The sequence below is a fragment of the Gracilinanus agilis genome, chromosome 5 (assembly GCF_016433145.1).
Source record: "Gracilinanus agilis isolate LMUSP501 chromosome 5, AgileGrace, whole genome shotgun sequence".
Taxonomy (NCBI): Eukaryota; Metazoa; Chordata; class Mammalia; order Didelphimorphia; family Didelphidae; genus Gracilinanus; species Gracilinanus agilis.
In genome coordinates, this window is record NC_058134.1 from 67,511,415 (window position 1) to 67,534,925 (window position 23,511).

The 23,511-nt window shown below is 36.9% G+C and overlaps 1 protein-coding gene across 1 annotated transcript in view; it reads left to right on the forward strand.

The window, feature by feature from the left end:
* The window catches only part of LOC123249820 (myosin-IIIa-like), a 140,376-nt gene extending 120,676 nt beyond the window's left edge, over positions 1 to 19,700 (forward strand). The window contains exons 12-15 of the mRNA XM_044678931.1: positions 4,584 to 4,687; positions 11,039 to 11,079; positions 14,846 to 14,989; positions 19,589 to 19,700. Of these exons, the coding sequence (XP_044534866.1) occupies positions 4,584 to 4,687; positions 11,039 to 11,079; positions 14,846 to 14,989; positions 19,589 to 19,700 (401 nt within the window). The remainder of the gene's footprint in view (positions 1 to 4,583; positions 4,688 to 11,038; positions 11,080 to 14,845; positions 14,990 to 19,588) is intronic.
* Positions 19,701 to 23,511: the final 3,811 nt, after the last annotated feature.

The following is a 23,511-nucleotide window of genomic DNA, read 5'->3' on the forward strand; positions in this document are numbered from 1 at the left end:
GAATCTTCTTTGTAGACAGACAGAATATAGATGGGTAAGAGGTATGATTTCTTTGATTATAAGAGTAACTGAAATAGAGGGCTAAGAGATAATGTTGGAAAGGTAGATTGGGCCACCTTGTGAAGTACCTTGAATTTTAGGTCAAGGAGTCTGGACTTTATTCCATAGTCTGCCAGGTGCCATCTATGTAGACAGCCATTGGAACAATTTTTTGCTAAAAAGCTATTGCAGAAATAAATGGTAAAAGTGATAACTGCCTAAACCTAAAGTAATGGCAATGGGAATAGAAAGGCAGAGACAGACTCAATAAAGCATTATAAAAAAGAGCCACAAGAGAATTTTTTTAACATTGATGCCTATTCTATTTAATTCCTCTCCAAAAGTTACAGTGTATGTATAAGCTATTTGGTTTGATGACTTCCTAGCAGCTGTGCCTCTTTCAAACATTGACTCATTGTTTGAATTCAAAAGCCATTGCCAACCTCCATCAGATATCACTTACCAACAACACCAAAGCCTGTGACAGATTGAATTTACCCAATTGTGTACCAATAATCTGTACAAGTGTTAGATGGTGTGATGGTTGAGCAAGGATGGATTAACATTTTTACTTGGATATTTTTGCCAAAGTATGTAAAAATAACTATTTGGGACTGGATCCAACTTAGAGAAAACTGAGATGTGAATTTAAAGGTTAGGCATTTTAACTTTCTAAACCAGCAATGTTAACAAAATTGCTTGTTACAATAAATATAATGGTACCAATTGTCCTGAAAAAAAAAAAGTTCTATCATTACTCACCTCGTAGTACTTAGTAGCATCAAGAATAGTCCATATGTTAAAAGACAAAATTAAAATCCAAAAGTTGAGGTTAAAACAATGCGCCATATTGAATGTAATATGCAATAGGAACAAACAAATGAAAACACATTTATTAAGTGTTTACCATATGCCAGAAACTATGCTGTGTTCTGAAACACAAATATAAGCAAGCTAAACATGCCCTGCCCTCCCAAAGTGTCTCTTCTAATGGGGAAGGTAATATGTAAGAGGGAGCTGGCAGATGAGTGAGACCTACTTACCTGGAGTCATGGTTTAGAACTTGTGGCCAGGAAGTGGAATGGAGGCTTTGTTCTGGCAAAATAAGGTAAACTCTCACTTTTCAGATCTCAGAGTGGTCTCCAAGGCTTCTCTGTTGTGGAAGAAGGTGGAATGATGGCCAGAGTGAAGGTGGCACAGTGTGGAATTGATGGCAGGGAAGATTTCAACAAATGATTACTTTGTGAGGGGCATTCATGTTTTGCATATGGATTGGCCTTTAATATCCCTAATATTCTATGAAGTAATGGTGACTTTAAGAGGATGATTTTAATAGAATCAAGAGACTAGAAGTCCTATTCCAGGAACTGAAGAGGAGATTAAATGGTGAAAAAATGGGAGCACTTGTCTTATATTTTGTAGCATTCTAAAGTATTTTTCTTTAATTTTAATATTTTTTACATCACTGTTGCTTCCAAAATTTCCCTGCCCCAGAGAACCAAAAATAATCAAAATTAATCAAAAAATAGCAACACATTCTGCACCTATTGTTCATTACCTCCAGACTGAGAGGAAAGAAGCATACTTCACCATCACGTCTTCTGAAATCACAACTGACTACTGTGGTGATCAAAATTCTGAAGCTTGACCATGCTGTTTTCCATGTGAATTTTTATTTAATAATAATTTATTTATTTATTATATGTAATATAATTATATAAATAAATATATGAAATATATTTAAAATATATTTGAAATAAATAATAATTTAATAATAATAAAATTAAATCACAAAAATGTAAAATTTTTGTGATAATCATGTACATTGTTCTCCCAATGCTGCTTAATTTACATAAGTACTTTTAAGTCTTCCCAAGTTTCTATGTATTTTTCATATTCATCTATTCTTATGGCACAATAATATACCATTAGTCATATGTCACAGTTTGTGCAACCTCTCTTCTAACCAATAGATACCCACTTTCCAGTTCAACTATGAAAGTGTTGCTATGAGTATTTGTGTATATATGTAACCTTTTCTCGATAAGGATATCAAGAAAAGATATGTCCTTCAAGTATATGCCAAGTAAACCATATTAGTACATCAAAGAATGGGTACAGTTTAGGGAATTTTTATCATAATTCTGAATTCTTTTCCAAAATGGTCAAACGAATTCATAACTTTGCCAATAGTACATTAGGGGGTCTGGTCTGTCTTCCTACAGTCTATCCAACATTTATCATTTTCATATTTTGTTATCTTTGTAAATTTAATAGGAATGAGTTGAAACTTGAGTTGTTTAGATGTACATTTCTTTCATTAGTAGTTTTTTTGCACCATCCTTTCATATAGTTATTGCCCATTGTTTTATTTCTTTTGACCATTACTTTTAAGCAAACAATTCTTGTTCTTATCAATATCGGTTCCAAATATGCTATGGCTTTCCAACCTCTATCAGAGATATTTGTTGTAAATATCTTTAACAACTAATTCTTTCTAATTTTAACTGCATTGATTTTACCTATATGAAGGTTGTTTGCTTGCTTTTAACAATATAACTGAAATTGTCTTTTCTGTTTGTAGACATCATTTAGTTAAGAATTCTCCCTTTAGCCAATAGCTGGTAGAAGGTATTTCCTTCTATTCTCCTCAAGGTTCTTTTTTTGTTTGTTTGTTTAATTATGTAATTCTAAGGATGTTTTTTCAAGATTTCTAGACGTTAGATACCTCATCATCCTCAATTTGATTCACTTACTGCATGACCACTTTAGCATGACTGAAATATTTTTCAACTTTTTTAAATGTCAAATCTAAGATAAAATTGAGTTATAAGAATTCCACAGATTCCTAAAAATGCCCAGCATTAATATTAACTTTACACTTGTGGGTGTATATCAAATATAATACAAATTTTCAATAATAGCATATGTTAAGATATTAAAAGAATGTAAGCACAAATGATAACAAAAATTAGCTTACACTTAACTAACATTGAGAAATGAGAGAATTCATCAGGTTTCAAAAAGGAAGGAATAAGCACTTCTGAGAACTCTCTAACTGCCGATGAATCTGAAATGACTTAATCAAGAATGTGACATATTGGGGGCAGCTAGGTGGATCAGTGGATTGAGAGCCAGACCCAGAAATGGAAGGTCCTGGGTTCAAATCTCACCTCAGACACTTCATAGCTGTGTGACCATGGGCAAGTCACTTAACACCCATTTCCTTGCCCTTACTACTCCTCTGCCTTAGAACCAATACACAGTATTGGCAGAAGGTAAGGGTTTAAAAAAATGGAACATATTAGATAAACCTCATTTCCCTTTTTGACAAGTTTACTTTGCTGGAGACATTAAGATTGAATAAGGTAATCGCTTAGATTTTAGCACATCACTTGATAAAGTTTGTTATGCTACTTTTTGGATAAAACAAGAAGGAATATGGAACAGACAGTACAATTAGTGATGGCTTCCTAATGAAATTTGCAGATGATGTAGAGTAGGTAAGGCTAATACTTTGGATGAAAGAAAGACTCTAAAAAGATCTTGGCAGGTCAGAACATTACTCCAAATTGAATAAAATGAAATGTATATGGATAATGTCTTACACTTATTTCTTAAATATGAGAGGGGGACAGCAGTGTATCTGAAAAAAATCAGGGAGTTGGGTAGACTTATAAATTGATACAAGTTGGTATAATAGAATGACCAAGAAGGATAATGGTATCTTAAACTACATTAAGAGAGGTATAACCTCTTAAGATAAGATCATGATAGTCTAACCATTTTTTGCCCTCATGAAACCAAGTCTTGAGTATCCTGTTCCATTATGGTCACCATGTTTTAGGAAGGATCTTGATAAGTTAGAGAGTGTCAAGGAGGGGAAAACAGAATGATGAAGGGGGTTGTAAGCTCATGCTTCTATGAAAAGAGCAATTTCATCATATATTACAGATGTGTATGTGTCTGTCTCTTGATGTTTGTGCATGTACACATGGATAGATCACCAGCATTTATATAAATCCCCAGCTCTTTTCACGAAGTAAATGTATGATAAATGTTATTATATAGTTATATATAAATATCATATATATATACACATACATACAGGTTTTCCCCAAAGTCTTCATGCAGTTTTGAACTTTAATTTAATACTTAAAACTACGATAAGACTTTTGGACTACCCAGGATAGTTGAGAAGATATATGTGTTCATTTCATTGAAGGAAATAGAGAAAAGAATATTAAAATAGTAGCAGATTAACTTCTTCACATTCTCAAAGATGATATTTCTTTTTCCTATAATTTCATTTTATTCCTCAGCCACTTTCTGCCCTTCCTTCCTATCTTCCTTAAGCCTAGGTCATCAGATAGGATGGTCAAAATCAGAAGAGGAGTGTAAGCAAGTAGAACTAAACTATCCCAATTTCTCCTTTTTCTAGCCTCAAATGTATATGTAAATTCATGTCCATATGAAGTATGAAAACAAGTTTGATAAAAAGAGCTTTTAAACAGACTACTTATTTCTCAATACCTTTGTTGTAGGTGTCTCTAAAGAAGAGCCAAAAATATTGAGACCTCCAAGACGACCATCAAAACCCAAAACATTAAATAATCCTGAAGATTCCACATATTATTATCTGCTAAATGTGAGTGGTTATCTGGGCTCTTCCAGTTTTAAATTTCTATTCTATTCTGAAATTCAATACATAGAAGTCACTGAAGACAGGTGAAAATATTACAGCCATAATAAGAAAGATTAAACTATATGTTGACAATATTTAATCCTTTACCTCTTGAGAGACACTGTGCTTATTATGATAGTACTGCCCTCAGGATTCTTGCAACTAAGACCATTCCTTGACAAAATTCTGGACCAAGAAAAGGTTGTTGAAATCCTCCTTCTAATTTCCCTTTCAGTGCCTATATCTCCCTCCCAAAGTACTCATGCAAACTCATGCCTCCATCTTGGCTGCCCCAAGACCTACCATAGCTCAAAGCAGTGTATCGTGCTCATTATCTTTCCTTCTTTCCCCATCTCCCACAAAAACCTGTTAGTTGTCCCATTTGCTTAGAATCCTGTTCTCAGATGATACAAAAAAATTATGTTGGTATTTTTATGATAAGTTAATGCCTTGATAACTATCCTCCCCTTGAAGAATTTGCACTTTAAAAAAATTTTTCTAGAAAAATGCCTCAATCCAAGGGAATTAACAAATGGTGAGAATTTTACTCACAGTGGTAAGCTGATGGAGATATATTTGAAGTGGATCTTATAGGGATCTCTGCCTCCACATAAAGCCACATAGTTCAGTCATAATATCCCCGAAGATTGTTCATCAGTCAGAATTGCCTTCTACCTCTACTTAAAGCCATTCCAAAGATGCCATGTACCCCATCCTAGCCTGTGATGACTTTGTGCCCCTTGTTTTTCAAGTATCAATTACCCACTCACAGGAGAGGAGAGAGAATAAGGCAAAGCCCAAATTTTTATCCCTCATAATTCAAAAAAAGTCAAGAAATAGAGGCATGCACACATCCACACAAACATACTAAATTCCACCCCCCAAAAAATAATGTATCTTAAGATTAGAACATACACATAAGTAAAACTTGCTAATTTTTCAGCTTGAGTCTCTCCACATTCTGGAGTACCCAAAGAAGCTGTGAACCTTTGCTGGTCCTCTTCTGTGATTTCTCCCAAAGCCAATAAGCTACCAGACCTTTCTTTCAGTCAAGCTTCAGTCACAGGTACTTCCTAGCTGTATAGCCTGGAGAACCTCTGTGAATATAAACTTCCTCATCTATAAAAATAGGCATATTTATCTGCCCTTCTTTTCTTCACAAGGTCATTGTACAAGTCAGATGAGACCATTTATAAATGCTATGTAAATAGAAGGATTGTCATCATTAGAACATTTACACAAAAGAAAAGCAGTCAATTAAATTTTCCACCCACAGATCACAGGACTAAAGTCCTAAATATTGTTCTTTAAAAAGCATTCCTGAATAACCAGCATTTGATTTTGCTCAGCATGCCCAAAGAGTGAATCATGAAAGAATCAGAGAAAATGGGCAATCCCAGGTGACCCAAATGCATTTGGTTGTCCCCATGAACAAGCTGTGGTTCAGAGTAAGATATGTGTATTGATTTTCTCTCCTGCCCAGAATAAGAAGCAGTTGGACTGACACCTATATGTAGAAAGACATAAAAAGAAAAGTGACTTAGGGTAAGACATTTCAAAGCAATATATGAGGTTTCCATTACAACAGACATCAAGTGGCAAATGATGCTTATTGATCTATATTTAACAACAACAAAATAATAGATTAAGATGGCTTTATTCTCATTGAACATCATTATGATGGATTTTGAGCAGATAAAGTCAAAAGTCTCTTCCTAAGATTAAAGATTTAGTCAGTCTATTGGCAAGTACTCATGGAAGTACTTTCAGTGGAAAAAGCTCTGAATTTCAGAGAAGACTTGGGTACAAATCTTGAATCTTCTACTTGCTACTTATGTGACCTGGTACATTTAGTGTCCCCTAGCCTGAGGTTCTTCATCTTGAAAATAAAAGAATGAGGGGAAGCTAGGTAGCATAATGGATAGAGTTCCAAGCCTGGAGTCGAGAGGACCTGGGTTCAAATGTGGCCTCAGTCACTTTTTAGTCCTGTCATCCTGGACAAGTCACTTAACCCCAATTGGCCAACCCTTGCTGCTCTTCTGTCTTAGGATTGATACTAAGACAGACAGTAAGGGAAGGAGGAGGAGACAAGGACGAGAAGGAGGAGGAGGAGGAGGAGGAGAATTATTGCAGAACGATAGCAGCTCTCTTTGTGGTAGCAAAGACTTGGAAATTAAAGGGATGCCCATCAATTAGGCAAGGGCTAAACATGTTGTTTAGCATATAATTATGATGGAATACTATTATCCATGAGAAAGATGAACAGATTAATTTTGGGAAAACATAGAAAGACCTACATGAAATTATGAAGAGTAAAAAAGGAGCAGAACCAAAAGAGCATTCTATGCATCAATAGAAATACTGTGTGAAGAATGACTTGTATATGTCCACCTCTGGAAGAAAAACTGAAAAACAAAAATAAGACCTGGTTTTAGATATACATATAATTTTTGTTAAATTATACCTTTTTTAATGAGGGAAGGGGAGAGAGGGAGTTAACTGGGTATTTTAATGTAACAAACACATTTTAAGTCATTTATGAGAGCAGCTAGGTAACACAGTAAATAGAGTACCAGGTCTGGAGTAGGAAAAAATGGATTCAAATCTGGCCTCAGACACTTCCTAGCTGTATGACTCTGGACAAGTCACTTACCTTTATTGCCTAGTCTTTGCCATTCTTCTATCTTAGAAATGATCCAGTTAGAATTGTTTGTAAAGTTAGAATGAATTGGCTCCAATACAGGGAGCCTGAGGGACTCAACCTACATAGGAGGAAGTAGGAATTTTAGTGTATGGCATTTGTAACAACTGGGTTCTTGTCCTACCTTGGTCACAAATCAGTTTTGTGGCTTTAAGTATGTTACTGAGGCACAGTAACTAAGATCCCCATTTATTCTAGACAGCTGGTAATACAGTAGAGAGAACATCGGACCTGGAGTCAGAAAGCCTGGCCTCAGACTCAGACTAGCTGTGTGACTTTGGGCAAATCATTTCACTTCTTTTTGCCTTGATTTCCCCAAATGCAAAATGGGGATAATAATAGCATCCACCTTGCAAAGCTATTGTGAAAATTTTAAAAAGATAATATTTGTATAAATACTGCACCGTGTCTGGTACATCTTAGCTAGCTGCTATATAAATTTTTATTCCTTTCCTTCAAATGAGAATATTAAAAGAGATGGTACCTAAATCCCCTTCTGATTCTATGAGTCTTTTGTGCCACTTTCAAAACTACCACAGCAACTAATAGAACTGCTTCGTGACCTTTGTTCCTTTTTCTGTATCGTTGCCTCTTTCCAGATGGTTGAGGTTGCTAGGAATCCAATCTCCAGATGAGTGGAGTCTTATGCTTTACTAAAATGAAAATGGATAATGCATTCTGTCTTAGTGACAACTCTAGGGATATGAGGATAAGTGACTTGGTCAGGATCATACATCTAGGTAGAATATGAGACCAGATTTGATTCCAAATCCTCCCGGCTCCAAGCCTGGCGCTCCATCCTCTGTGCTGTCTAGTTGTCAACTATGCCTTTCATTTTCAAAAGCTGGGGCATATAACATTGCTTCTCCTGCTATGGCAAAAACACAATTACTCGGGAGAATTCCCTCTCCTGTGAACTGCTCTAAAGCAGTGGTTCCCAAATGTTTTTGTCCTACCACCCCCTTTCCAGAAAAAAATATTACTTAGCCCCCTGGAAGTTATTTTTTTAATTTTAATAGCAATTAATAGGAAAGATAAATGAACCTGTGGCCATCACCACTCCCCTGGATCGCTGTAGCACCCACCAGGGGGCAGTGGCGCCCACTTTGGGAATCACTGCTCTAAACAATGGACGAATTTAGAATTGTCATTTCTTAGAGACAAATCTTGCTATCAGATAGGAGCAAGGAGATGCAATCAACTTGGGGGTCCAAAGGCGGGGTGCTCTTTGGTGCTCAGTTATGTAATAAACTTGGCTCCTCTTGTTCAATTTGTTCACACCACTCCGAAGCATGCTCTGAGATACGGCTTTTTAAAAAAACACCAAGATCTGGAGTCATTGATTCATTAAAGATCTAAAGCTAAGAAAAGATGCCCCTTGCAACAAGTTTTCTACATTCTGGTTCACATCCGTGTCAGCTGGCCTGCTAGAGGTCCACATGTGGGAAATTATAATAACTACTCTTTATACAGTACTTTAATACAGTGTCTCATTTGAACCTCACAACAACCCTAATGTCAGTTTTGTAGGTATTACTATCCTCATCGTACAGATGAAGAAACCATGACTAAGAAGGCTAAGCAACCTGCTTGTGCTCACCTCATTTGGTTAGAGCATAATTCACACCCAGGCAATCTCCTGACACGAAACTCAACAATTTTTTCCCAATTTACATATGAGTCATCAGAGGCTAAGAGAAATCAAGTGATTTGATCAGAGTTCTACAACTTGTAAATGTCATCATAAATTGTAAAAATAAAATAAATGGTTCAAAAGTATTGAACCAAGTCTTTTGTCTCCAAATCCAATGCTCCTCCCTATAGGTTTGTAAACCTATAAAATTTGTAAGTACAAACTGGCCCAGGGTATTAAAAGAAAAATTTGAACTGATTGACTAAGGAATTGATTAAGGAAAAGGGAAGGTGGGTCCTGGTTGTCTAGTTTGACTTTTTAGTTTCCTTGAATGGCATCATAGATGTGTCATATATAAATATTAATATCTCTTGTCCATTCCCTCATAGAAGCCCAAGAGAATGGAATTGTTCCAGAATTGTTTATCTCATTCAAAATATTAGAGCATCCTCCAAATATATTGAAGTGTGTGTGTGTGTGTGTGTGTGTGTGTGTGAGAGAGAGAGAGAGAGAGAGAGAGAGAGAGAGAGAGAGAGAGAGAGAGAGAGAGAAGAGAAATGATTTAGCATGTCTCAAAATTTACTGGGAAATTGCCCAGAAATGTACAAATCATTATTAATTGTTCTTATTTATTGCCTTGCACTTGCACTTGCATTTTACCAGTCACCTTGCTATCTGCTGGTACTTTGCATAATTAAAAGATTATCTTCCACTAGTACAAGGTGAATGGAATTTTTGTTTTCTCTACTAGGAAGGTATGATTTGTATGTGAGACAGAAACAGCTCTCCAATGCCCTTGTGCCACACAAGGAAGCATTTGTGCTTACTGCATGACATGAAACACATACCGGAGTGCTTCAACCCGTCACGCAGTGATTGATTTTAGTTCAAGGCAAAGAACAACAGTATTTTATATGTTAAAATGGAGCCACTCCATAGCCAATGGTAGCTTGTAATTATTAATAGGGTATATTAGTAAAATATATGCTTCTTGGTTTTATGTCTGAGAATTATCAAATGACTTCCAAGATATGCCTTGATTCATTAAGTTTTTACTGTAATATAATTTCATTAATTAAAATAATTATGGTTCATTATCTACTAGACTATGATTTCTATAGGCTTCCTACTTAGAATGACACAATTGTAGGAACCTTAGGATTTCAGAGCTAGAAGAAACCTCAGCTACTGTTTTATTTTAAAATTTTAACCACTAGACCAATTCCATTATTTCGCAAATGAGAAAATTGAAAACCAGAGAATCTGAGACACTTTTTTTAAAAGTAACACGTCATTCTATTCTATTTGGGATAAGCAAATTAACTTCTTAATTTCTCATCTTTGTCTACAATTTCTTGGCTTCAGGAGAAAAGTGTTTTTTAATCTGCTGCCAAATTAGGCATGTTTTATATTTATATATAATATAAAATTATAAAGTCAACTGCACTAATGGGAAATAATGGAAATGTAATGGGAGAGACTTTAAATTAGTTAAAAATCTGAATTAAAGAATACTTTGAAAGAAATGCTGTTTCATCGCCTCCAGATGACTACAATAACTTGAGGTAGGCTAACTATTGCCTCCCAGAAAGACATCCATTTAAAGAAAGCACCAGCCTAGCCTTTATTCCTTTGTAAAGTAGATTCTTCAAAGCACTTTTTAAATCCTTTCTTTTTAGTAAACATTTCCCTTCCAACTTTATTTATGTAATTAGTTTGTCTGGTCATCTTCCACAAGTAGTACAAAGGTTTCTTTTGACCTATTGACTGTCCAAATGATCATAATTTCAGAAATAGGAAAGTCTGAATTTATTAAGTTTTATTATATACTAATGATGTTTCCTTATATCACAGATCCAGACAAAAACTGTAGACTAAAAATATATGAAAATTTCTTATAATAGCAACATACCTAAAGCAACTTTGGAAGAAACCAATGTTACATTAATAAGATAGTCTTTAAATGTCTTGTTCTCTTCAGAAATCAATACAAGAAGAAAAACGAAGACCGAGGAAAAACAGGTAATCTTTATTCTTTAGTGTATAAGTATGATTCTCTCCAAAAAAACATACATGTGCCTTCATAAATTCTTAAATCCAGATTATTAAAAAATAAGCATTAATTTTATTAGGTTAAATTTTTAATACAGCCTGCTTCCAGCAAAATACATTTCATGTGTACTAAAAGAATAACACTTCTCAAAGCCATAACTAAGACAGAGCAACTGGAGCACTGACCAGAAAACTGAAATGTAGAGGGTGCTGATAAAAAACTTAGCACCTACTTAGCAAAAATAATGTTAAAATAGGAAGCTACCAAATGGATAAACCTTCTCCTTACTCCTATCCCCAGCCCAACACACCCTAGATAAGTTTCAATCTGGCCTATACCATCCTATTTCACACCTGACCAGGAGCAGGGTCCCAGGGTCTCTTCCCATCCCACTCTCAATTTTAGCAATAGCATCTCTCTCAAAAAGTATATTCACAAGGTATCTTGTGCTGCTTACCCTGAGTGTATTTTGTGTGCTTGAACCAAGCACAAAAAATTGTTGAATATAATATCTAACCTCATAAGTATATATTGAGAAAGTTTGCCAGTTTTCTATTAAAATATTATACATGGCTATTATTTACCCCTTGAAATATGATCTTTTGATCACACAAAAAGGAAATTCTTACAGACATATATAGCCCATTTGTCCCTACAATATTCCCTTCCTGCCTCTTTTTCTCTTTCTTTGAGGTTCCTTCTGTGTGTGTGTGTCTCAACATTTGGAAAGGGACATATGTGAGATTTCTTGTCATTCACTTGAGTTTGGTCTAAAATTTATATCCTGCCATGTTGTTTGTAATAGTCTCATCCATCGGAGTCAGACTGGTATAAATGAAATACAGAATGGCCCTTGTGACTCTCCAAATTATATTATATTCATACTAGCTCCCTGGAAATAGTACAAAGGTTTAACCATGTGGTTTTTCCTTTTTTTCATTTTTAATTGATATCTTTGATTTTATATCACCTCAATCTCTGAATACATCCCTCCCCTGCTTCCCCTATCCATTAAGCCACCCCTTGGAATGAAGAATTTTAAAAGGCAAGGATTAAAACAAATGAGTAAAACCAAGCAAACACACCCACTAAGCCTGAGAGTATGCCACTTTTCCATACTCATTGTCACCTACCTCTATGGAGAAAGGAGGAGGTTATATAGTCTTTTCATTAAAACAAATACTTACGAATGAAAATGCTATAGTAAAAGTCTGATTAACTGGAATATTTATATGCACTCAACTTTTAGGAAAAAATGTTGATCACAATAAGAGAAATTCATATTGATTATTTGTTCAAATAACTAATATCTGGGACATATCCTAGGACTCTTAAGCATTCATCCCAAACCCTCCTACCTTCAAAGGACACAGTAGGTAGAGGGCGATATGTGGAATCAGGAAGACTTGATTTTGAATCTTGCATCCAATCCTAGCTGTGTGAGACTGAGCAAATGACTTAACCTCTTTCAGCTTCAGTTTCCTCAGTTTTCCTGTGAGTTTCTTTTAATTTTCCTGTGAGGTAGGTGCTAGTATTATGGATAATACTATATATATAATACTTTAGTATTATAGATAATACTAGCACCTTCCTCACAGGGTTGTTGTGAGGATCAAAATTATATAATTTATAGAAAGTGCTTTGCAGACTTTAATATTCTATATAAATACTAGCTGTTATTATTATTATTATTAAGTGCCTATTACATACAACCTCTCTTAAAATTATATTCATTGTATCATCATAGTGACTTAGAGGTCTCAAAGGCAGGAGCAGCCAAGTATAGGTTTTGGCAAGTGCTACTAAGCTTGGAAAGCTTTGCATTATAGCCTCAGTGATGGACTCTTAACCTTCCATCTTAGAATCAATACTGCGTATTGGTTCCAAGGCAGGAGAGTGATAAGGGCCAGGCAACAGGGGTTAATGCCCAGGGTCATGCAGCTAGAGAGTGGCTGAGACCAGATTTGAACCCAGGATCTCAATTCACTGAGCCACCAGACCATCGTTTTTTTACTAGTTGACAAATTTAGGTAAGGTAAGGGACACTCATCAGCAGAAACTTGGCCACCAGGTGGTTCATGTTTTCAGCCACAGCAATGTACGAAAAACATCTCCTGCAACACAGAGGAATTTCCATCTGTTTTGGTGGAAAGAGGACCAGCATTGATGTAACCAGCCATCTTCTGAAATATGGAAGTATATATACTCTGTGCAACGTACTATATATCCCTCCAGGATCCAGTCATCATAGAAAGACTAAATGAATGAATGAGAAAGCACTAATGAAATGCTTACTATGTGCTGAGCACTGGGTTACCTTCAGGATACTGTATTTACCAAAGCAGGGATATGAAATAATGTGTTTTTGAATAATATTCAACAGTAATTGGAAAACTGGTTGAGAGTAGAATCATTAAACACCAATTAACCAGAGAATTCAGTTCACCAGAGAAAATCCTATTCCCCAAACATTCTGGTACATTGATGTTTTACTATACCAATATTATGCTGTAGGATTTACTTATATATTTTGCCAAGTCATCAACTAATGATTTGAGGTTATCTCCAATAATTCAGAGATTGCCAAAATTAATATTCCAAGATGATACTAATTACAAATGGCTTGTTTATTTTCTAGCTATTAGATCTAGAGCTGGAAGGGGCCTCAGAGAACATCTAGTCCAAACTCTGGTTTTACACATGAGGAAATTAAAAACTAAAGAAGTTTAGTGACTTGTCTGTTGTCCCAGGGATAGTAAAAATTGTACAAGTTTATTGTTGTTATACATAGAAAACATAACCTGACTCCTTGGAAAATATGCTCTCCAGTGATGAGCAACTTTTCCCCTATTTAGCTACTCTAAGCCCCCAAATAACACATTTTCTGTGAGCTGGAACTACTGTACACCTCAGCATGGAACAATCACTTTCCCAAAAATCTGCCCTTTCTGATTTCTGACTCACCTCCAGCTCTGCTGAGATGATCAAGCAAATAACTATGCCAGTCTCTGAATTACTGCTGTACACATATTTGTGGATACCTGTCATGCACATGGATGAGGGAAAGAAAAAAACTTACTCCCACTTTGACCTCGACTGCTTTGCTCCTTATGAATCAGCAAACAAGCCTATGGGGACCCCAAAAAGTTAAAGAGAGGCAACACATGCCCACCTACTCATACCATATTGGAATATAACTGAGGCATAGGAACTCTCTCTGAAGACTTAGTACAGTTGGATGTGGCGGGAGCCATATCAGAGAGATCCCAAGAACAACAGCAAGAGAATTCTTCCAAGATTCATGCAAGTGGAACATGCCTTTTGATGTACAAATGGATAAAACTTGCTGTCACTTTGAATTTACATGTAGGGCTCTAAAACATTGCCCCAGAAATTGATGGGAAATCTTGTGGCTAGAGGGAGATGTGATAAGGAACAATTCCCAACTACACCATAAAATCAAACTGAAGACAAGAGGATCAGAACCCAATGATGAAAGATAGCACAGGTGACAAGGCTTAAACTTAAAAGTCAAAGTTTGTGGCTATTGGTAAGACTTTTAAAAACCCATGGTAAGAGGCAAATATTTTTTGTGAATTGTCAGATTTCTTTCATTTATGTTAACATGTATATGATTCATAAGTTCTAGTTATCAAGAGGAAATTAAATAATCATTTTGTAACTTAAGTAAAGTGAAAATAGAATTGATTCTATGGCATATGTGTTCATTTACAGTCAGGGAAAAGTACTAGATTTAGAGGATTTCTATTACAAAGGATTTTCAACTAGTCGCTCCGGCCTCAAAGAACATAAACCTTACATGAGAGAGAGAAGACCACGGGCAGAACTCCAGAATTCATGTTTTAAGGCTGACGAAAGGTAATAAACCATTAGCTACCATTTTCACATTTGGAGTTTTATTGCTTAAGCAAAAGAAATTATTTTGGTGTAATGTGAAGAACACTGAACTTAGAAATGAAATACCTGAGTCTAAATCTCAGCTCTGTATGTAGATGTATGAATATGGACACGTTGCTTCCCCTCTCTGTACCTCCTATGTAAAAAGGGGATCATATCTGGACCTGCTTCAGAAGGTTGTTGTGAGGGCCAAAGTGTGACAATGAATAAGAATATGCTATTTTTTTTTAATTCTAAAGAGTTGTAGAAATGTCTGTCTTCAGAAACTGTGGTGTTTGGGGATTCACAACTACAGAACATCACCAAGAAAACATTGGTGTGAAGAACATAGATTTTCAAGTCAAGAGCAGTTTGGAATCATTAAAAGCACTATTCAGTTTTCCAAATTCAGACTCTGGACCCTACTCATGGTCCATCAACAGTGACTGTCCTAGATATATGTACTAATATGCTAACTATGAAACGGCTGCACGACTGCAAGTCATAATCTATTCTTCATCCATTTGGTTTTTGCCATGAGGATTGTTGGGTTGATAGAATTTTTGAGCAGTTGTAGAGCTCATTGAGAAATTCCTTTAATATTCTAGTGCTTGATGCAGTCAATTTATTTTATACACACACACAAGAACATCTGGAGAACCCCAGTGTCTTCTGGGGATGTTGCACAGGACATATTTTGTAACCATGGTGAAAATCTTGGGGCATTCATACATCTCCCTGTTTTATGCCATACTTAACATGAATAATCAGAATTGGTGAAAAAAATCTTCCCCATGTTTGTACATATCAAGAAATTCTGCATGATCTTAAAGTATGCATGGAAGACATTTTAGATTCATCATAAAGCTGAATTGTATTCTTCTAAGTAAAATATTGTGTAGTTAAGAATCTTACAATACCACAGTCTTGGAAAAAAATCAAAATTGCAGGTGACTCAAAGAGCAGTGGAAAGATGTTTGTTGAACAAAAGTATGATACAACCTGTTTCCAATGATTCCAAGGTCTTGGTGCAACATACAGAACAATGAACTTGGAGTCACAGGACCTGAATTCAAATTCTGATTCTGATAGTAATCACCTATATGACTCTAGATATGTCACTTTACTTCCTGGGCATCTGTTTCTTTACTTATGAAGTGAAAGGATTGGCTTCTTAGATTACTTCTGAGGCCCCTATCATCCTATAGCCCTTTTTTATTTTAAGGGATACCATCTGAGCAATATATCCTCTTAAAAAGACATCAGCTGGTCAGAAATCAAGAACAAGAAATATCAAGTAAATAAATGGCCTTAGTGTTCTGGTACCTGAAACATGCAAAAAAGAGACAGAAATAGAGAGAGAGAGAGAGAGAGAGAGAGAGAGAGAGAGAGAGAGAGAGACAGAGAGAGACAGAGAGAGAGAGACAGAGAGAGAGAGACAGAGAGACAGACAGAGACAGAGACAGAGACAGAGACAGAGACAGAGATAGAGAGAAGAGGAGAGGAGAGGGGAGAGAGAGAGAAGAAAGAGGAGAAAGAGAGAGAAGAGAGAGGGGGAGGGAGAGAATATGGACAAGGGTCCTGCAGAATAAGATAAGATGTGGATAGTTTGTGAGCTGCCCTGATGGAGAGAATATGCACATCACCAAAATCTTAGATCCATTGAAATGGTAAAGTAGTATAAGAAATGTGAACTGTTGTTGTTTTAAACAATGTCATGCTATATTTTACTTGTTGACAGATATTTTTCCAATATCCCTTATGGCAAACAAAAGGCCATTTGTAAGTAAAACCCTAACTGGCAGAATCAAAAAGCCATATGCAATTATTTTTAAGAACCAAGTCAATAGAATTTTAGGTCAACCATTTCTAATATCTAGAACTAGGAGCAGGAGCATCAAGCCAAAAACTAAGGAAGAAAAAGAATACGAGTGGTTATTAGCCAGCATTTTAGGTCTCATTTCTTTGCCACTGATCCTGCTTGACATTGAGTAAGTAAGTCCCTTAAACCAACCATCTGTAGCTCAGTTCTTTCTTCAGAATAGGATTACCTTTAAAGACTGTTTCTTTCAGAAATATTAGGCACATAACAGATCTTTGTGACGTTTTGATATTTAAGAGAAGATGAGAAATAAGAATGTTAATATAATCTAATTAAAATTCTAAGTACAAGTCTTACCTTGAATTTTAGAATCCTTTCAATCTGGAACAATGATTCCACTACTATTATACCATCTATATTCTTTTTCTTTCTTAGACCCAGAATGAAACAGGCTAAGATTTCTTTTCCTTTATTGCCTAATTTCCTTCTCTCAGTGTACCCTTGCCTGTTTCCCATTTTCCTGAACCATTATGCCTGATTCAGTAGAGTGCTATCTCCCACCAAAGCATATGTCCCTTTTTACTTATAGTAAAAACACTATGTCTCTGACTTGTCTGTGGCTCCAGGGGTGCCTGTCAATGGCAAGCTTGACTCCAAATTATGAGTGGTTAGCCATGAGCCTTTATAGTAAAGTTTGCACTGAATCATTTCATTAATTTAATGGACATTTATTGAGCATATATATGAAGTGAAAATGATAAGGAGAGTTTGTCTGTAGTGGAGGTTCATATTAAGGAAAAATTCCAAGTAAGATTGAATAGATGGAATGGGACTAGATTATGAGATTTATTGAATGTCAGATGCGGAACATAATTCTGTTTTAGACATTCACCTAGAAACAAAAGAATATAAGACAATATCTATCCTGAAGGAGCTAAAATCTCTTTGGGCAAGACATATTTATTTTAATTGTTTCATATGTATGAAACAATTGAAATAAATTAAGCAAGTTGACTTAAGCACCAAACAAATAGATACAGTCTCATATGATGAAAAGGCTGCTGACCTGGTAGTCCTGAGCCACAGTTTTCTTGGCAGGTTTCTTATACAATATCTTTAGTATCATCATTCCCACTAACCCTGACCCCAGACCCCTATAAGTTAAAAAAAAGTCTATTAGGATCCTTCATCTCTAATAAAATCTAGGAAAAGAGCATGTTTGCCAATAGAAGAAAACTAGCAGACTAGATGAAAATAAGGAAAGTACCTAAAGGGTAAAACGATAGATGTGAGGGTTTGAGGTGAGAAAGAAAGATGTTAACATCATATACTCCATATACCTCAATAGTGAGACCCAGAAGTATTTAAAATACAATCATGGGAGGCAGCTGGGTGGCTCAATGGACTGAGAACCAAGCCTAGAGATGGGAGATTCTGGGTTCAAATCTGACTACAAATACTTCCTAACTGTGTGACTATGGGCAAGTCACTCGACCCCAGGTGTCTAGGTCTTACTGCACTTCTGCTTTGAAACCAACACACAATATTACTTTTAAGATGGAAGGTAAAGGTTTTTTCGATGCAATCATGAGATTTAGAGCTAGAAGGAATCATGAAAATCAATAGTCATCATATAAAAGGCATCATAGAGAATAGAGCTCTGAACTGAGTATCACAAAGATGCATGTTCCAATCTTGTCTTGGGAATCCAAGCCATGAGACCCTAGGGAAGTCACTTAACCTCCTTAAGCCTCAGTTTCCTCATCTGTAAAATGAAGGGGAATGGATTTCATAAATTCTAAGATCTTTTCCAACCTCAAATCCATGAATCCAGTACAATATCTTATTTTCAAATGAAACAACTCATGACAAGAAAGGTAAAAATAAAAAAGAGGTACAAGGTCTTACACAAGTGGTGACCAGCAGATGAGAAAACCTAGCTCCACCTCTGAGACCAAATCCAGCATTCATTCTTCCTCACCACAGGTAAAATCTGGGGTCCATTGGGGTTTAGGTGATTGGAGTTGAACATGACCCAAATTTTTCCTTATGTTAACACCTAAATGGAGACACCAGTATCCTACTCCATTCTTCCACTTCAGTAGTAGAGCCAGCTGAGTTATTCAATGGATAGAGCACAGAAACTAAAGTTATGAAAACCCCTGAGTTCAAATCTGACCTCAGACACTTATTAGCTATGTGACCTTGAACAAATCACTTAACAACTTTTGGCCTCAGTTTCATCGTCTGTAAAATGAGGACTTAAAAAACACACCTACCTCCCATGGTTGGTTGTTGTGAGGATGAGATGAAATAATATTTATAAGGTGCTTTGAAAACCTTGAAATGCCACATAAATGATAGTTATTATTAGATAGACTTTCCAGGTATTTGTATCTAAAAGGATGTTGTCTCACTCACTAGACAGAATTTACTTCAGAGATCTAAAATGACTACTAGCTTAATTTGCAAGGTATAATCCTAAAGCCCACAGGTATTCCAATCCAATGGAACTCCTCCCCAAATGCAAACAGCATCATTGAACTTTGGCTATTTGAGAAATTGCAGAAGGCAAATCCACTATGTAGATAATCCCATTCTATATGATTAGAAAAAAATGTTTAAAGCAACTCAACTCAGGCACAATGACATGGCATGTAATTTATATATGACTCTAGGAGAAGAGAATTCTATTTTGCAGAAAGCTGGGATTTAACAATGCCATCCTCTTTGTGCTTCTCTCCCATTCCCCCCTCCAGGTGTTGGCCTATGGCAAACTCTGTAGAAGAAGGATCTGGAGATAACCCTTATGACTACAGAAAACTGCTTCGGAAAACTTCTCAACGACGGCGACTGGTCCAGCAATTTTAGCCACTTCTACAGCTGTTGCTGCTGTAACCTTTGGGGTCCTAAAGCCTAGGCAGGGGATTTTTTTCACTTGTTTGGTACAGCCATCCTTCCTGCTTTATGACCAGTGCTCCCATGGCAGCTTTGGGGGCTCCTAATCCTTAGTCTTGGAAACACCCAAGGATAGAGAGAGACAGCCAAAAAGGACAAAGTCAGCCTTGTGAGTGAGAATCAGGAGATGCTAGCCCCTCTCATTCTTGAGAAAATGTGAGACATATCATGACCAGAAACATTCTCCTCCATTGTCCACTGTCAGTCTCTCACATCAGCTGCCTGTCACTAGCCGAAGCCTTTTTTCATTGTCACAAAGTGTCAGGAGACCACCAGGGGAACAGTACTTTTGGAAACCTCTGGAGCAATTGATATATGGCACTCATCTCCTCCTCCTTCAAGTGAAACTGCTCATATTAATATTTCAAAAACTGATAATTTTTAACTCGATTGAATTTCCAGATAGAGCAGCCCTATGTCTGCTATGAGGATAAATCCCTGGCTATACCTGGGCTCAACATCAAAGCTGCTTTACCTTTTCCCTATCATTATTTAAGGTTGGGTGTCTAGAATGACCTCCTTTCCCCAAATTCTGTCTTCCCCGAATTCCGGTACATTGTATTGGAAGGCTAGGCATTGTTCCTTAACTGGCTAAGTCTCCAGCAATGTTTGAGTGCTTTAGATGATATAAGCCTATTTTTCCACCTCCTTTATTATTAAAATTACAAAACAAATGAAGCTTTTGGAAAATACCATTTTCTCTGGTGGCTACTCAAGAATTATTCTCAACTTCTTTGCTTGGGAAAAGTGGGAACATGTCCCTTTTATGTCTGAGGTGAAGGTCAAGTGGAACTGACAAGTGGTGAATATCGCTGGAGCAGTCTTTTTGATTAAAGAGACTTTGGGTTTCTGGAAGTCTTCTACAAGTTCTAGGTTTCATTCTTAAACAGTTTTTGAGGTCCAATTCTCTTTACATCCTTTTTAAAAAATCTTGCTGTTAAATGGATCTGTTTAATTGAAATTCGAGGTAGCAGGGAGCTTTATTTGAATTAGCTATTAAATCATGTCCAAGAATGTGACAAGAAATCCTTTTTGCTATCCATGAGTAGTTCTAGGCTCCTCTGACTGCCTCTCCAGCAAGCTTCTCCCTCTTCCACATCTACCTACAGAAAACATATGAACCTACGGTGTTGGGCTTTCCATCCAGAATTGTAAAAAGAATGGGGAGAAGGGAAGACTTAGAAGAAATGGGAACACAGTGGGAGGAGACATCATGTGTACAAACATCTATAAAGAAGTCCTAAAAAGTATTCTGGGCCCCAGGATCATTTCCCATTCCCGTAGGTCTCAAGGTTGCCTGAGAAGGGATTTCAGTTTGGGGAACTTTCCTTTCCTTAGGCAGGTGAAACCTAAGATTCCCTAGGTCTGTCTTACACCATTGCCCTAGCCCTCAGCCTTGTGCTAGTAGGTTTTCAATAACTGTAGCTGAATAATGAAGGAAGAAACCCAAGCCCCTCAGGGCCTTTCAGGAAGGCTTTGAGATTGGTTTGACATACTGCTCACAGTCAGAGCACAATCTCCTTTGGTTGGAGGCATTTCATTTTTGCCATCAGGCCCCTTGCTGTGAGAAGGGGAAGACCAAATCTCCAGGCTGACCAGGGCTGCCACATGTGGAGAGGCAGCCTAGCATTTATTTATCTCTCCCCCACCACCCCACCCCCAACCCCTTGCCTCTGGAAAGAAGGAGGAGAAAGAAGGCAGCTGCCCTCTACTCCTTTTAGCTCCTGAGAACTTAAATTGTGGAGATCCATTTTCCCCAAAGCTGAGGGCCCTCTCTTAAAGGAGAGAAATGTGCTGGTCAGGACAGAAGACTAAGTGGCAGAGACTCTTCTTGAGGTGGAACTATGGACTCCAGTTCTAAGTCATGCTGTGAGTTTTTCTTAAGTAGTACATGCCTCACCGATTTGTGCATCCAGAACTAAGTCTACCTCAGAAAGAACCAACTAGGAATTTTTAATCCAAGAAACATTTCAGCCCTCCTTTGTAAATCCATTCAATCTTAAATTAAATGAACTGTCCGTTTGGATTCCCTTCAGACAACAGGCTACATACAGTTCGGCACAGTTAGTTTCTAAGGTGAAGTGAGAGCAAAAAACGCCCCCAAGAAGACGGTAGTTGATTAGTGGATGGGGGCAGGAAAGATTTGATTCAGTTATCCTGTGCCCCTCCCCCCAAATTGTAATTGGTAAAAGGTTTTCTTGTTAATCTACAACTGAGAAATAATTTCGAAAAGACTGGTCACTATTAAGTTTCCCATCCCCTCTCCTTTGAAAAGGACATTTTCTGGCGGATAATCTAGGACTAGAGCTAGAAAGGTTTTCCCTCAGCCTTCTCTCTCTTTATATTTCTAATTCGAGCCCCGGATCCTTTGTGAACTAATTGCTGTAATTATAACCTCCTTTTGAGACAAAGACAGAAAGAGAGAACAGGCATTTTTCGAGGTGAATTTTTTAAAGAGCAAATTACCGTCGAAGGGAAAAAATTCTACAAAGACAGAGTAGATATCACTATGTTTCGAACGAGTTTGTTTCAAATAGAAGTGTAAATATCCCTAATACGCCCAGAGTAGTCAAGAATTTGAGAATCTAATTGTATCTAAATTTAGGCTTAAACGGGAATAGGAATCTACCCTCAAAAAAAGAAAACAACCTCCTTTCAATAGTGAGGTGTAGGTGCTGGAATTTGAAAATTCATTATAGAATTGATCCATTTATTCTGCCTGTTTCTTGGTTCCTTTTTTTTAAATTTTTTTTTTAAATTAAAATACTCCTTTTCTGCCCATTTAATCAGAGAGAGAAAAAAGTCATTGCAACTTCCAGCATTGTTGACTTGAAGCTGCGCATTCCTGAGAATAGATTTTGATATGGTTTTAAATAAAAGAAGTTTCGTCAATCCAGATGTGTGCTGCTGGAGATAACCTTTCCCCAAAATCTGTTCTTTCCGCATTTGCAGAATGCTGAACTGCGAAAGCTTTGATCCTTAGAATTGCTATTGTCATTCGTGAGTCTATGAAGCTGATAGGTTGGGGGTGGAATACTGCGCTCTTGGATGCTGCCCCCTACTCCCTACCCTGTCCAAATCTCCCCCACTCGGAGAGTCACGATTTTCTTTTCTTCCATTCCAGTCATGCATCCGTTATCCTGACTCAATTCCTCACCCCCTCTAGTGACCCTTCAATGTTGATCCAATGTGTCACGCCACTTTTTTCACTGACTTCCCTCATTTTGGACTGTAATGAAAGGGGACAACAAGCAAATCAGATTCTCTGACATGGATGTTTTTCTTCTCTGCCTCACCTCCTACGAGTCAACCTTGGGAGGGAAGAAATAGGTTATAAGCTCCCTTCCGGTTTCTCAAATCCCTGTCCTATCGAACCTATGTGGCTTCGAGTTCGGGGCTCTTTGTCCCATGAGCGCTGATGTTCATTTTCTTGGGGAAGGTGGAAAGACTGGGAGATGGAGAAAGGGTTGTAAAAAAGACTAAGTGCTAAGTGCTGTTTTTCCTATAATAATAACAGTAACTATCACCAACGGCCTTCTTCTGGCTCTTTTTGTCCCATCCTCCATCCTTACATCTGATTTGAAGTATTGTCAGTGTCTACAAAAGCGTCAACTGGGGTGGAGGTAATAGAATTCCCAGGTGTTTGGGGTCTAAAAATGAATATGTGCATGAATTCATCCAAAGAAATAACCTTCCTACCCAGAGTACAGAGAAAAGTAGACAG